This window comes from Protobothrops mucrosquamatus, unplaced genomic scaffold, assembly GCF_001527695.2.
Source record: "Protobothrops mucrosquamatus isolate PMUCROS unplaced genomic scaffold, P.Mucros_1.0 scaffold4246, whole genome shotgun sequence".
In the NCBI taxonomy this organism is placed as follows: domain Eukaryota; kingdom Metazoa; phylum Chordata; class Lepidosauria; order Squamata; family Viperidae; genus Protobothrops; species Protobothrops mucrosquamatus.
In genome coordinates this window covers 20,703-35,103 of record NW_015390165.1, presented here as the reverse complement: position 1 = coordinate 35,103, position 14,401 = coordinate 20,703, and the positions used below count along the sequence as shown (strand labels likewise).

General features: G+C 33.9%; 1 protein-coding gene across 1 annotated transcript in view; it reads right to left on the bottom strand.

The window, feature by feature from the left end:
- The window catches only part of MARK1 (microtubule affinity regulating kinase 1), a 33,045-nt gene extending 19,143 nt beyond the window's left edge, over window positions 1-13,902 (bottom strand). The window contains exons 1-10 of the mRNA XM_015828109.1: window positions 13,711-13,902; window positions 12,843-12,896; window positions 10,935-10,983; window positions 9,283-9,348; window positions 7,937-8,007; window positions 5,743-5,799; window positions 3,387-3,623; window positions 3,177-3,296; window positions 2,044-2,143; window positions 1,238-1,350 (exon numbers count right to left, since the gene is read on the bottom strand). Of these exons, the coding sequence (XP_015683595.1) occupies window positions 1,238-1,350; window positions 2,044-2,143; window positions 3,177-3,296; window positions 3,387-3,623; window positions 5,743-5,799; window positions 7,937-8,007; window positions 9,283-9,348; window positions 10,935-10,962 (792 nt within the window). The 5' untranslated portion in view covers window positions 10,963-10,983; window positions 12,843-12,896; window positions 13,711-13,902. The remainder of the gene's footprint in view (window positions 1-1,237; window positions 1,351-2,043; window positions 2,144-3,176; window positions 3,297-3,386; window positions 3,624-5,742; window positions 5,800-7,936; window positions 8,008-9,282; window positions 9,349-10,934; window positions 10,984-12,842; window positions 12,897-13,710) is intronic.
- Between the last annotated feature and the right edge of the window lie 499 nt (window positions 13,903-14,401).

The window sequence follows — 14,401 nt, the reverse complement described above, 5'->3', positions numbered from 1 at the left end:
CCCGGAAGGCCACCGGCAGCCAGTGCAGCTCGCGCAGGAGAGGTGTTACATGGGAGCATCTAGAGGCCCCCAAAATCCCCCGCGCAGCCGCATTCTGAACTAGCTGGAGCCTCCAGGTGCACCTCAAGGGGAGCCCCATGTAGAGAGCATTGCAATAGTCCAGGCGGGAAACAACGAGGGCTTGAGTGACCGTGCGTAGAGCGTCCTGATCCAGAAAGGGGCGCAACTGGTGTATCAGGCGTGCCTGATAAAAAGCCCCCCTGGCCACGGCCGTCACATGGTCGTCTAAAGACAGCCGAGCATCCAGGAGGACGCCCAGGTTGCGGGCCCTCTCCGCGGGAGCTAATGACTCGCCCCCGATAGCCAGAGATGGAACCAACTGGCTATGACGTGACGCCGGAAACCACAGCCACTCCAACACGGAATGCTCCAACACTGGAGGTTTTTAAGAAGAGATTGGACAACCATTTGTCTGAAATGATATAGGGCTTCCTGTTTGAGCAGGGGGTTGGACAAGGTCCCTTCCAACTCTGTTATTCTGTTATTCTCCTTCTTAGAATTAGCCATCAACAATACAGGAACAAGGAGTCAAAAAATACACCACAGACTAGCACTTAGTATAATACCCACGAAAGCTTTGGAAAAGATATTCAAATATTGTTAAGTATACCCACAGAGATCAGAATTATACTAATCATGATATTCCCTGTGACACTCTATAGAAATGAAAGTTGGATTTGAAGAAGCAAATCCCCATCTCATTCAACTGCATGCATAGATTAAGCAAAAGTTTTTTAAAATGGCTAATGTATAAATTCTCACCCTGTGAGTTTCAAAGAATTGTTTTGCTTGTTAGTAAATGCTATGGGGAGATTAGGGTAATACAAAGCACTTCCACATCATTTGAAAGGCTTGTGCAGCTACTTCCAAGGTTATCCCTGGCTGTCTGCACATTTCTACGTACAAATCCTTTATTTTCCTGAAAATGAAGCAGAATATTTGTCTATGTATACACATACCCACACATCCACGGGGCCAAAAACAACCTTTTAAGCTGTTCTAAGAGAGATAGTTCCCTTAATATTTCAAGAGGAGGTGCTTTATTCCTATTAAAACATTTTACAAAGTAACCTTTTCAAAAGTTTGCACAAACCTAGATATATTCTATCTCTTCAAATTAGAAATGCAAAACAATTTAAAATAAAGGTAAAAATAAAAATAAATAACGGCAAATTACCTCAGGTGGTTTTCTCCCTAGAAGCAAATATGTAGCCATTACTTCATCATATTTTTGGTTTACTACGGAGTCATGAATTTCATCTCTTGCAAAACCCATGGTGACCATTATATCTAGGGAGGAAAAAACAGAATTTATTTTTTGATAAGACTAGCTGAAATATTTAGGTTAACATAAGGGCATTTCCTAATGTACTGTTTTCATCCATACCAGTAATAATTTTGCGGACAGAACTAATTATATATAATTTTCTATTTTATTTATTTGAAATATTCGTACTTTTCATTGAGTTGTCCAGCAACATGTTTCAGAGCTCCACAGATCACAACTCTTTTTAAAAATATCTAACCAGTCAGCTAATTCATAATTTCTCCCATATTCTATGAAATGTATTGCCAAATCTAAATCTTCATAGAATTAAGAACTTTAAAAGATAGAAAACAAAATGAAAGAAGATATATTGATGATTGTTTAGTGTCCTCTATTCATGGATCCTAGCCGAAATTTATACTTTTTTAGCACAAAGTATAGCTGAACACAGAAGTATTTGTCCCCAAATTACCATTCAAGATCATATTTCAAATATGTCTTTACCACTGCAGTAAGAAAGGAAATGCAAATCATGTTTTCTATGAAAAGTGAGTGGAGGATGAATAATTTGGAGTAAAAAAGGTGTTCTGGAGACTCGAGCAAGACATATGAATTAGCTTCAATCATATCAGATTTATAATCAGATAGCACAGAAATACTGTAAGTAATACTTGGAGAACGTAAAAAGCAATGAACAGGTAGATTAAAACTGTTACCTATTCGTTTAGTGTCATTAAAATCTGGTTCAGGTTCAGTGTATGGCTTTAATTCTTCTTCTTCATGACCGACATTCATCCACCGGTCCTTCATAATTTGCTTGAAAATAAACAAAATTGAAAAATGGAATTACACTGAATTATTTAGAGGGAAAGGTATTGGAACTTCATTAAATGAAACAAGATTCATATTATTTAAATATATAGTTTAAAAGTAGCCATAAAATAATTAATTCTATGCCCATTTAAAATCATAAAGGCACTATTTTTAACAATGGTTGAAAAGACAAAACCACTCCTTAGGTCCAAAAATTATGTCAGCCATATAATATGTACAGACAAATTTCTGAACAAAAGATGAACCTCAGTGATGGAGGCATACTTTCCATTCAAAAAAATCTTGGGATCAATAATCCTCTCTTATGCCTGTATTCTAGTAACTAATATGAGAGCCATGCTGTCTCTAATACAAGGGTAATCAATGACTACTAGACATTATTTTCCTTAATAAAAGTAACATTTTTGTAAAACATTTTTTACTATAAATTAAAAAAAAAATCTTTTTGTCTAATAAATTCGCTAACATACTGCAATCATACTCATAGTTACAAGACCATTAGAACTCAGTGGACCTATCTTGATAAATCTATTTCACAACTTAAACAATTGTATCATAGACAACTGTTCTCCATGATGAATATATTTATCCCAAACCTTTTAAGTCTGATGACATACAGTACTTTGTTTTAAAACAGGTCTTTCTAAATTGCAGCCATATACATTCAAAAGTCAGAACTTCTCCAAAAGTTGCCATTCACTGCAATTTGTATTGTGAGTCAAAGAAGAAATTATTAACTACATGAAGAATAGTTATATTAGAAGTATTTAATTAATGCAATCTGTAATTATGTTTAAGCTAATTAAATCCAATTTAATTACTATGCTCATTCCATCCATGTTTTGGAGTACAACCTCCCTAATATTACTTAAAGACCAAGCATGGCTTTGGCACAAAAGGCTAATACATTTAGATTAGGGTCTCAAGGAAAATTATAGCAATATTCCCCCCCCCCGGGGTTTAACTTATTCCACTGAAATGGGTTAATAAACAAGAAAATATTCAGAGAACTTACTTCTAAGCTCCCTCTCTTAATTGGATTCAACACAAGTAGTTTTTTCAGTAGATTTTCACAGTCTGTGGACATATAGAATGGTATGCGGTACTTTCCACGCAATACACGTTCTCGCAATTCCTTTTGAAAGCCAAGCAAAAAAAAATAAATCAAATACTAAGGCAAAAATTTCAAAAACTAAATTTTAGTTTTTTCAGATATTATTTTTACCTTTAGATTCTGACCATCAAAAGGCAATGATCCACTGACAAGAGTGTAAAGAATGACTCCCAGACTCCAAACATCCACTTCTGGGCCATCATATTTCTTTCCCTGAAAGAGTTCTGGGGCAGCATATGGAGGGCTTCCACAAAAAGTGTCCAGTTTGTTGCCTACAGTAAATTCATTGCTAAAACCAAAATCTGCAATTTTAATGTTCATGTCTCCATCAAGAAGAAGGTTTTCTGCCTATAAAGGAGAGAAAAATCAAATACTTAGCCACGTTTAAAATGTTTTTTATACCATGAATAGTGGAAGAACTATTTAATCTAAAGAACTGTGCGTTCTATGAGAATATAAAACATTTAGAATGTCAAATGTCCATCCTTCAAATAATAAATTCAATTATGTGCTGTTTTTCCCCTTTTCTGATATTTCAAAGCTGCCAACTTGATTGCAACCTTATATCAAACTGACATCAGTGAGATTTGTGAAAAGTATAACACTCAATAGCCTTTCCTTTTTCAAAATTATTATTGTGCATTCTAGACAAATAGCAAAAGCACTTAGACTTATATACAGCTTCATAGTGCTTTACAGAACTCTCTAAGTTTAGAGTCAGCATATAGTTGAATGAAAACATAAACCAAAATGAATAGTGCAGTATTTAGAAACAATAAAGATCAGTATTTTTGTTATCCCTATTTCTACTGATTGAAGGACACATGTACACACATAACAAAAACACGTCTGAATTTTCTTTTAAAGATTTATACCATGTAAGAACTATTAGTTTCAAATGTTTGCATCTTTTACTATTAAAAGTATGCACTCTTCTAATGTGATGTTTTCTAAGTTAATTATTTCAATTATTCAATTAGTGCACGATACTTATTAGATTGCTTTTTTGCTTTAGTGACCGTTCAAAGTTACAATGGCACTGGAGAAAGTGACTTATGACCGTTTTTCACAATCATTACAGCACTGCAGCATTCCCATGGTCATGTGATCAAACTTCAAATCTTGGCAACTGATTCATATTTATGACAGTTGCAGTGTTCTGGGGTCATAAGATCATCCAAAGATGACCTTCTTACAAACAAAGTCAACTGGAAAACCAGATTCACTTAACAAATGTGTTACTAACTTAACAACTGCAGTGATTCACTTAACAACTGTGGCAAGAAAGGTCGCAATATGGGGCAAAACTCACTTAACAAATGTCTGCTTAGCAACAGAAATTTTGGGCTCAACTGTGGTGGTAAGTCAAGGACTATCTGTAGATCAGGGGTAAAAGGAAGTTCATAGCTGATATGTGCAAAGGCTTAAGATTCTTTTCAGTTTAAGGGAGAAATGAACTTCAGAACAACTTTTTAGAATTACTTGAAGAAGACACACACACAAAAGGAGACAGAAGGCTGAGCTACCAGATATTATAAAATGTTACACTGAGAAATGAATAAACTCCAAAGGAAGAATATTATATCAGACAAAGAGGAACCTGGACATATAACCTTGCATCTAAATTCTTGCAATGTGTAGTACACAGATTTGCCTTTCAAAATAGTGTAGAATGGTACTGCTGAGTGTCAGATTAATTTTATTTTCCATCAACTCTACCAACTGCCTCTTTACCTGTACTTTTCAGTTGACTTAAGGCTCTAAATAGGTCGGAGCCTGAGTTTTTGTTGCACCTAAACTGTAATATGCTAGGACAGAGCTCTGCTTGTGATACTGCTGATAGGAAACATCCACAAGTCATTGCTCAAGTCAAGGCATGTAAAAAGAGATATACGAGAAATAGAAACTAAACTAATATACAGCAGTGGCTTAGTCAGATCATGGAGGACTGCCTAAACAGTTGGTTTTCTGCTGTATATGATTGTGTTTCCACACACATACTATTAAATAATGACCTAAATAAATAAAAGACATGAAAAAGACCTTTAACTAAAAGAAGCTATTTCAGTGACAGTGAAAGAGGGACTTGGGAGGCATACAAATTAATATAACAAAAGTGCACATGGAGAAACTAGACACAGGTTTGTGCCCATAATTAAAAAGCACATGAAACACACTCCTACTATAAGCAAGAAAGGGACATTATTTAACACTTACAGATTAAATACAGGAAAACAAACTTTTCTTTAAAATCAGCATTAAATCTGTTACATATAACATACATACATTCAAATAATAAATATTACTTTCTCAAAGATGTGAGATGAAGATGAAGACCATTTGGAAAATCCAAATCTAACTCTAAAATCTAAATCTAGTTCATAAATCTAGCTCTAAAATCTTGTTCACAAATTTATTTGTTTTGTTCTATCAAAGTTTCAATGCTTAAAGAGAAACATTAACATACCTTGAGATCACGATGAACAATGCACTTTTGATGACAGTACTGCACAGCAGACACAATCTGAAATATCATTGTCTTTATTAGTAAAATAACACATAAGGACAATCCTAACAATAATTGTATCTGTATAGTTGTAAGGCATTCAAATTAATCTGCAATATTAACTTTATATAATGCTTACAACATGTCTATACATATTGTAATATAATGTCAACTGTGATAGGAGGCTGGTAGGAAAAATAAAAATGGCTTATTAATCATTTAATGGCTGCATTTAGTTATCAACTTTTGCAATTGTGGTTTTCTAATATGGATTGCTTTATCAAATCACAATTAACATTAACCTTAGAGCTGGCTTGGGCAACACAGAAGCTGCAGGTCAGTACAATGATTCCTCATCCAGATACCCATCATGGTTAACGAATTCTAGGCAGAGAAGAGGTTTTAGTCAGTGGCTTTTTATATCATAATGATTCAGATTCAATTATTTTAGTTCTCGCTAGTTCCGATGTTTTGGAATGCAATACTTTTAACTAGAATTATTATGCCTTATTAGCTTTTGAAATTCAAATCCTGTCAATTAATGTATTTTCTAGATTAAAACTATAATTTTAATATTTCAATCATTATGCTCATACTTTAATGCAGTTAAACAACAGTCAGAGGGGCTGAAACCTCTTCTTTGCTCTAGACTCAAGCATAGGAATGCAATGAGTTGCCACTGAAGGAAGAGAATGATTTTTTGTACAACTGTAGCTTTCCTAAAGGAGGCTACATGATACACTGAAAACTAGACAAGCATAATTTGTATAATACTTTAAGCAAGTATTTCAATCAACCTCAGGTAAATCCAAAGAGGTGTAAAGATGCAAGAGATTTTCCCCAAAATCTCAAGGTCAAAAATACACTCCTCCCATTCAAGTGTTAGTATTTTTATTGTTATCCACATAAATGCATCTACATCCATATCCACATCCATTCTTGTCTGGCACTTAATGTCATCCACATTATGTGGTAGCCATACATACAATTACCAAGTCACTATGAACTATGTTAAAATGTTGATTAAGAAAGGCATACTGGGAGCCAATTGCAGGAAGCTGCCAAAGATTCACTGACTCCTAGAAGCCATTCCTGATTTGATTTTTCCTGTGCCAAATTGGCTGTTTGAGAAAGTCCTCATTCTGCTACCATGTGTACTATATTGATATTCAGGGCCTCCCTTTTATAAAACATTTGATTTTATTGCATTTTTGAGGATGAATCATTTATCCATATGGAAAAGTCACACACTCTCTGAAGACTGAGGTTGGAAGGAGCAGGAGTTTAGTAGTGGGTACAAAACTGAGAAAGAGTCAATGGCAACAATACATTAACAGTGGATCTGCCACTCAAGAAGGTTAGGAATAGGGTTCAGACGTTGGATGAGGACAGGAGGGTAGAAAAAGGAGTTGATACCATAGCACAGTGATGGCGAACCTTTTAGAGACCGAGTGCCCAAACTGCAACCCAAAACCCATTTATGCATCGTTGGGTGCCGGGTGGGTGTGGCCCATTGGTTGGGTGTGGCCCATTGGGTGGGCATGGCTGCGGTGGTAATGGCAGACTGGGTGGGACTAAAAAGTTCAATCAATCAATTCCAACTTTGCAAGATCTTTTTTTTTCCCGCGAGAAGTTGAAATTGACTGATTGATTGAACCTTTTTTTTTTGTACACGGCGGCGGAGGCCTAAAGTGAAAAGGTTTTATAAAACTCATCTGAAGGCCTAGGACTGGGGCGACGGTGCGTGTGCCCACAGAGAGGGCTCTGAGTGCCGCCTTTGGCACCCGTGCCATAGGTTCGCCACCACTGCCATAGCATGTAAGCATGCTAACAAACATGGCTTGATCCCTTTTTGTTTCTACTTCTTTTGTAAATATAATTTATTAAATTATAATATCTATTCATTTTCAAAGGTTTTCAAGATTCACAGCATAATAAAAAATGGCAAAAATTTTAAAGAGATAAATTAATTTCTTGTTTATTAGATGTTTTTCAAACCTGCAACACATTAATATTTACTTTAAAGATAAGCTGATCCAAAAGTTCTTTTTTATAAAAAAAATTAAAATTAATTTTACTATCTGAAATTCCATTTGGAAACTAAGAGCCAAACTTATTTTTATTTGAAAGTATGTATTTTTTATTTATTTCATACCTGTCTAAATTTTGCACGGGCCTCTTTCTCTTTCATTCTTCCATGTGCAACCAAGTAGTCAAATACTTCTCCTAAAATAAATTTAACATTATCACACCGTATAATACTAATGACTGAAAAATGTCTTCTGTACTTATTAAGTTTCAGACATAGTTAAATTGTCCTTAAAACATAATACTTTTTCATTTTATATTGATTCATAGAGAAAACCATGTGTCTGCTTCCTATAATAAAATAAAATTTCTATTCAGAGTATATTTTGTTGGAAAGAAAGCTATATTTTTTATGAACAAATGGTAATGGTCAACAAATTGATCTTTAGTACTACTAATTGTATCATTTTTTTAGAAGAATGCTTCAATGAAAAAAGTCTCAACCTTCAAATATGTGCATGAAATTCCTTTGTTGGTAATTTAATTAGCTTTGCCTACCCGTCTACATATATAATGGTCAGTTTGCATGGCTTAATACTTTCTAAGTAACGAAGCAAAAAGAAAAAAAGAAATGCTTGGTAGATTTGAATGCTCACTAGGATAGAAAGGCAGACTATGTAAATCAAATAAATATAGGTAGTCCTCGACTTACAACTGGTCATTTAACAATCATTGTGGAGTTACGATAGTCTCAGAAAGGATAATTTACAACTCCTAAAGCACTTCCTGCTGTTGTAAAATGTCACATTCACACACACACTCATGGTCACATGCTTATATTTTGGGTGCTTGGCAACCGGCTCACATTTATGACTGGTTGCAGGTCCCACTATAAAAATGGTTGTAAATTGGGTCCAATTACATGGGTCCCTCAATTTACCATCATCCTGACTTACAATCAAAATTCCAGTCTCAATTGTGGTTATACGTCAAGGACTACCTGTAGACAAATAAGCAACAAACATGATACATCCAATTCAATTTTGCTGACATCCAACAGATGTCAGCAAAAAAATGTAAACAGAAGTTCACATGGCAATACTTTCTCCAATAAAGAAATATTCAGATATATTAAAAATTATATTTGATATCATACTGAAGGGAGAAGGTAAGGAGAGTATTCTTCCCCCTCATAAACTAATTATCTGTAGGAATAACATTTTTTTGTGAAGACTCTATATCAGAGGAGGCCTCAGTTAAAGCCTAAAATGGGATTCATTACATTATCTATAGAAAACTAGGTTGTAGCTCAGCTTGTTTCTAAGAGACACAAAGCATAAAACAACCTCCATCAACAATAGCCAAAAAAACAACAACTTCCAGTAAGTAAGCTCAAAAAATGTTCACAATTCTCCATCCCCACTAACATCTGCATTACATATTCCACACATTAGAAGTAGAACCTTAACTTACCTCCACTAGCATATTCCATTATTAAATATAATGTTTTCTCTGTTTCAATAACTTCAAATAGTTTAACTGCAAGATAAAAATGGCAATAAATTGCCTAACCATAAGCAACCAAGAATATTTGAAAACAAAATTAAATACTTCATTTCTAAATTGATGTATCTTATTCACATCACATATGAAGAAATGCATGCTGAAATCATAGTTTAGTTCTACAGATGTGGCTCTTGTAATCAAAACCATTTACTATTCTGCTAGAACTAGGTTGGATTAGAATGGTGCCTGTTTTGATTCACCTGAAGTAAGACAAGTTCCCAAATGAGGCAGCAGAACTGTTAAGAACCACAAGGACCATGCCCTGGAATATATCACCAAAATGACTATGATGATGGAAGAGTTTAAGCTGACAAGACTTTAGCATCCTGCTTATTCTGATGAAAGCAGGAGCTGGAGGTCCGTATCCTCTATGCAACAATGTGGGTACCTTGTATGAAACAAGCCCTCCGGTCAATTCAGAAACAATAACTTGTCTCTCGAACAATATTGTTCTGTCTCTTACAAGCCAGAAGAATTGTCATCACATAAACCAGAAAGGGAAAGTTACACACTTTCATTATGAAGTGGTATTAATTTTCACTAAAACAAATTTTTAAAGTCCATTTTGATAAATGCCACTATCACATTTTCATAAATTAATAATAAATAATAGTATTTATATAGTGCATATAAAGATTCAAAGCACATTGCATGCATTATTTCACTGTAATCCTTGTAGCAATCCCAGAAAGTAAGTTATAGGAATGTATTATCTTTGCTGTGTGTTTATGGCTGGGTGAGGAACACTGAATCTGAGAAAATGGCTTCCTAAAGTTGCTAGTGAATTCACAGCAGCAAAATTTGAACCAGGAATTCCTGATACACAGCTTACTATATTATTTTAACTACTATGCTAATCAGCCCAGAATTACAATCCTGATTATAGATGTTTTCACAATGAGAATTTGAATTACAATTCTGTAATCAGTTTCTTTTCAGTGCTCAGCAGAGAGAAACTTTCAAGACCAAAAGTGGCAGAACATAGACTAGGGCCAAGCTTTTACACTTACATGTTTCTAAATTGGCATGCTGGATATTAAGACTTTGCCAATTACATTAGCAAGAAGACATTTTTGAAGGCAAAAAGCTGGGACAGAGAAGCAAGCATTGGAATCATATATATAACAAAAAGTGCTTGTTTCTAAAAAAAAGGGGGGGCTTCTTTCAAGGAAATAATCTAGCCCTTACTATGTAATGACATAAACGGTTGATTATTTAAGGGAATTCCAAAACTGGATTTTTAGACTGTTCTGCCATGGCAAAGCTGAAAAACCAATTAGAAAATTCACTGCCTATGCAGAAATTAAACTATCTGCATCCTTACTACTATAGTCTTACAATTAAGTAGTTATTTCCAGAATAATTATTATGCTTGCTTTACTTAGGAAAGCATGAATTCTTTAGAAGCCAAAAGCAATATTTATTAAAAATCTAAAAATTGTGTACAATAATCTTGTTCACAAAACTAAGTACTAATTATTTTTTCAAAGATTTTCCAAAGTTCAAATATAATTTATAAAAAATAAATTGAATGTACAAGAAAAATATAAAATTCCTACCTATATTCGGATGATTCAGTATTTTCATTATTCGTACTTCTCGAAACAGCTGTTAAAAAAACCATGTAGCTGAATAATGTTTATATAACTTTAATAAAATGTAACTAAAATTAAATCAAAAGAATTTAGGAGTTTGGTTTAAACCTAGTATACTACTGCAATAGGAAGTTGTTCTTATAAAATCAGCTATATTATTCTCAGTGTAATCAACTGGATTTACCTTTAATGATCTCTAACTTTTCACACTGATTTCAATGGACCCAGCTTTACTGTCAATATCTTTTCAGTTCTGAGTTCTAATTAATACAAATGTACATGACTTTCTAACATTTCCTGCCACATTCAGCTACTATCTGAGGTTTAACAGGGAACTGATCTTATCAGTTTTTCAGATTGGTTACACCATTCATATGAAAAACACAATAATAAGAAAATCAAGAGAAAGAAATGAAGAAATGTTTTTTAGGCTACACAAAATTATCATTTCTTGCAGAAGCATTTCAAATCAACAGTATAGCAGCAGTACCTCAAATCAACAAAGCAAGATTAATAGTGTGCAAATATAAATCAACATGGAAACAGTTTGGCGACAATAAACAGTTGAAACTTTTTTTAAAAAAAGTCCATTAATATTATCTTACCAGTTCAAGGAATTTAATAAAAGGTTAATTTAGATAAAACAAGGGGATTTGTGAGATGACTAATAAAAAACCATTTAAATTAACATGTAAATTTTACTGTATGATTGATCTTCATACGATCACCAGACATGGTAGACATGCCCATAAAAATCGTCAAACAAATGTATCCAAATGGCTGCAGTACACTATATAGCAGTTCACTACTCAGAAGCTATTTCAAACCACATTTTGAAAAATACCTGTCATGATTATGTTCAGATTTGATAGCTCACTTCCAACCTAATAGTGGCCTAGCTAAATACTAGAATGACAAGACAATATTTCTGACAATAACTGCATTTTTAAAGTAACTATTTTCGTTATAAGAGAAATTGTACACCAGATCAACATTTTGAGACTGACATTATTCACAGTCTACATCAACAAAGCATCAACTTTCACTTACATTTCTTGTCAAATGTACCTTAGCAAGCAGACCATTAAAAACTCTTTTGGAATAATATCTTTTTAAAAATTAGAGAGCCAGTTTGGTCTAGTGATTAAGATACCAGGCTAGAAAGCATGAGACTGTGAGTTCCAGTCCCGCCTTAGCCATGAAAGTCAGCTGGGTGACTTTGGGCCAGTCACTCTGTCTCAGTCCATCCCACCTCACAAAGCTAAAGTCATGCCTTGACCCTCAGATCAGCCTGTTGTTAAGTTACTCAACAGAAGCAGAGAGAATTCTCCAAAATAGTTCAGTATTAGAAGGTAAGTATCAAGAACAGCAAATTAAGATCACACTTAAATTCTAGGTCGGAGGATTTATTGCTCAAGCCTATACACAAGAATCTAATCAAATAAAAGTCAGTAATAAACTGGGGCTAGATAAGTGTTCATGGAACTCCAGGGGAACTGGACTTGGAGAATTTGTGGACACGCAATAATTCTAAGCTGAGTCCTCTTTTGACTCCCCCCCCGGCACTGCCTCTTTTTCTCCTACAGTAAGTCAACTAGTTATTACCATCTATTCCCATATTAAATCAGGATGTAGCTGTCATTCTCAACCTAATTTACAAGCAATTCAAGCATACTATTATTCTCAATGTTTTTCAGTTATCTTGTATGAGAAAAGAAAAGAAAAGAAAAGAAAAGAAAAAAGGAAGGAAGGAAGGAAGGAAGGAAGGAAGGAAGGAAGGAAGGAAGGAAGGAAGGAAGGAAGGAAGGAAGATAAGATAAGATGTTGGACTCTTGAATCAAAAATGATAATGTATTATGACAGAAACATTACCTTTTGTAGACTGGTAGGATTTAACTGGGTTTTGTCTATAATTTTGACAGCAACCTAAGGATGGAAAGACAAAAAATAACTTTTTTTAACTAAACAAACAAACTTTTTAGAATATGTAAGAATTGTTTATTTTAGGCAGAAACTGACGCCATTCAGATATAATTCTTAATTATCAAAGTGTATATTCTTTCAATAATGAGCCACAATACTACTAGAGAGAGATAACAGAGAAAGCACATTTATAGAACACACATACAGGTAAACCTTGACTTACAACCACAACTGAGCCCAAAATTAATGTCGCTAAGCAAGCCATTTGTTAAATGAGTTTTGCCCCATTTTATGATCTTTCTTGCAGTTGTTAAATGAATCACTGCAACTGTAAGTTATAATACTAACTTAAGTGAATGTGACTTCCTCATTAACTTTGCTTGTCAGAAGGCTGCAAAAGATGATTGCATTATATGGACAAGTTTTTGTCTTGAATATTTTCAACTTTGTTTTCTCCTAGGTGACATTATTTCTAATTTAAAACTTAGAAATCTCATCAGGAAAAAGAGGGATATGTAAGCCAAGAGGGGAATTCTTTCTCTTCCACCCACACTATACTTTAAACATTTTCATACACTGTTTTACAAAAATATAGTGATAGACCAAAATCTGCCCACAGAGCTGCTGGCATTATATGTCTTATGGTACTAACAAAGCTGCCACACCTCAGGAACAAAGTTCAAGTATATATACTGCAGATAGGTAAAAAGAAAAAAAACACCTTTATATGCTGGATTTTATTTTTAACAATGAAAATATTGGACACATATTTTGCAACTAAAATAATAGTTATCAAGCCTAGCCTAAAGAAACTTACCTCTCTACCTGTAAGAACATGTCTAGCCAGCTTCACTTTAGCAAAATTTCCTTTTCCTATTGTTTTTAATAAGCGATAGTTCCCAATATGTGGATGCTCTTCATTTACAGATGTGATTGAGTTTCTACAACGTGGTATATTCTGTCGACTACTTGATTTTGTGGGTTGGATATGAGATTCAGAATATCCATCAGCAGAAGTGTGCTACAAGATTAAAAACAACAAGAATCACTACTTTAAACTGTATAGGATTTATGAATTCTAAAATAGGGAAAATAAGGGAAAAGAAAAATTGGAAAATTGTGAGAGCAAATCAGTAAAAGGAGTTCAGTTTTTTTTAAAAAAAGTTTCTATATAATCATTTATTTTGTAAATATTTCATTACTATTATTACTTTCATTACTACGGTTAAGGAAATTAAATAATGTTTTAAAAATAAGCAAATGGTATGCTTTCTTTTCTTAGTGTTTTTCTTTATTAAACTGAAACTTGGACATTTCAGTTCAGAATTGAACTAATATTTAATTTTCAATTAAATAATCCTTGAATCCTTTCTATTACCAAAGAAGTTACAAGATATTAAAAGAGAAAAGCCAGAGAACAATGTGGAAAAGTATAAAAACATTCTTGAATACATATCTCTTTTAAATGTTTTAACACATTTAATAATTAATTATTTTAAGTTACAAAG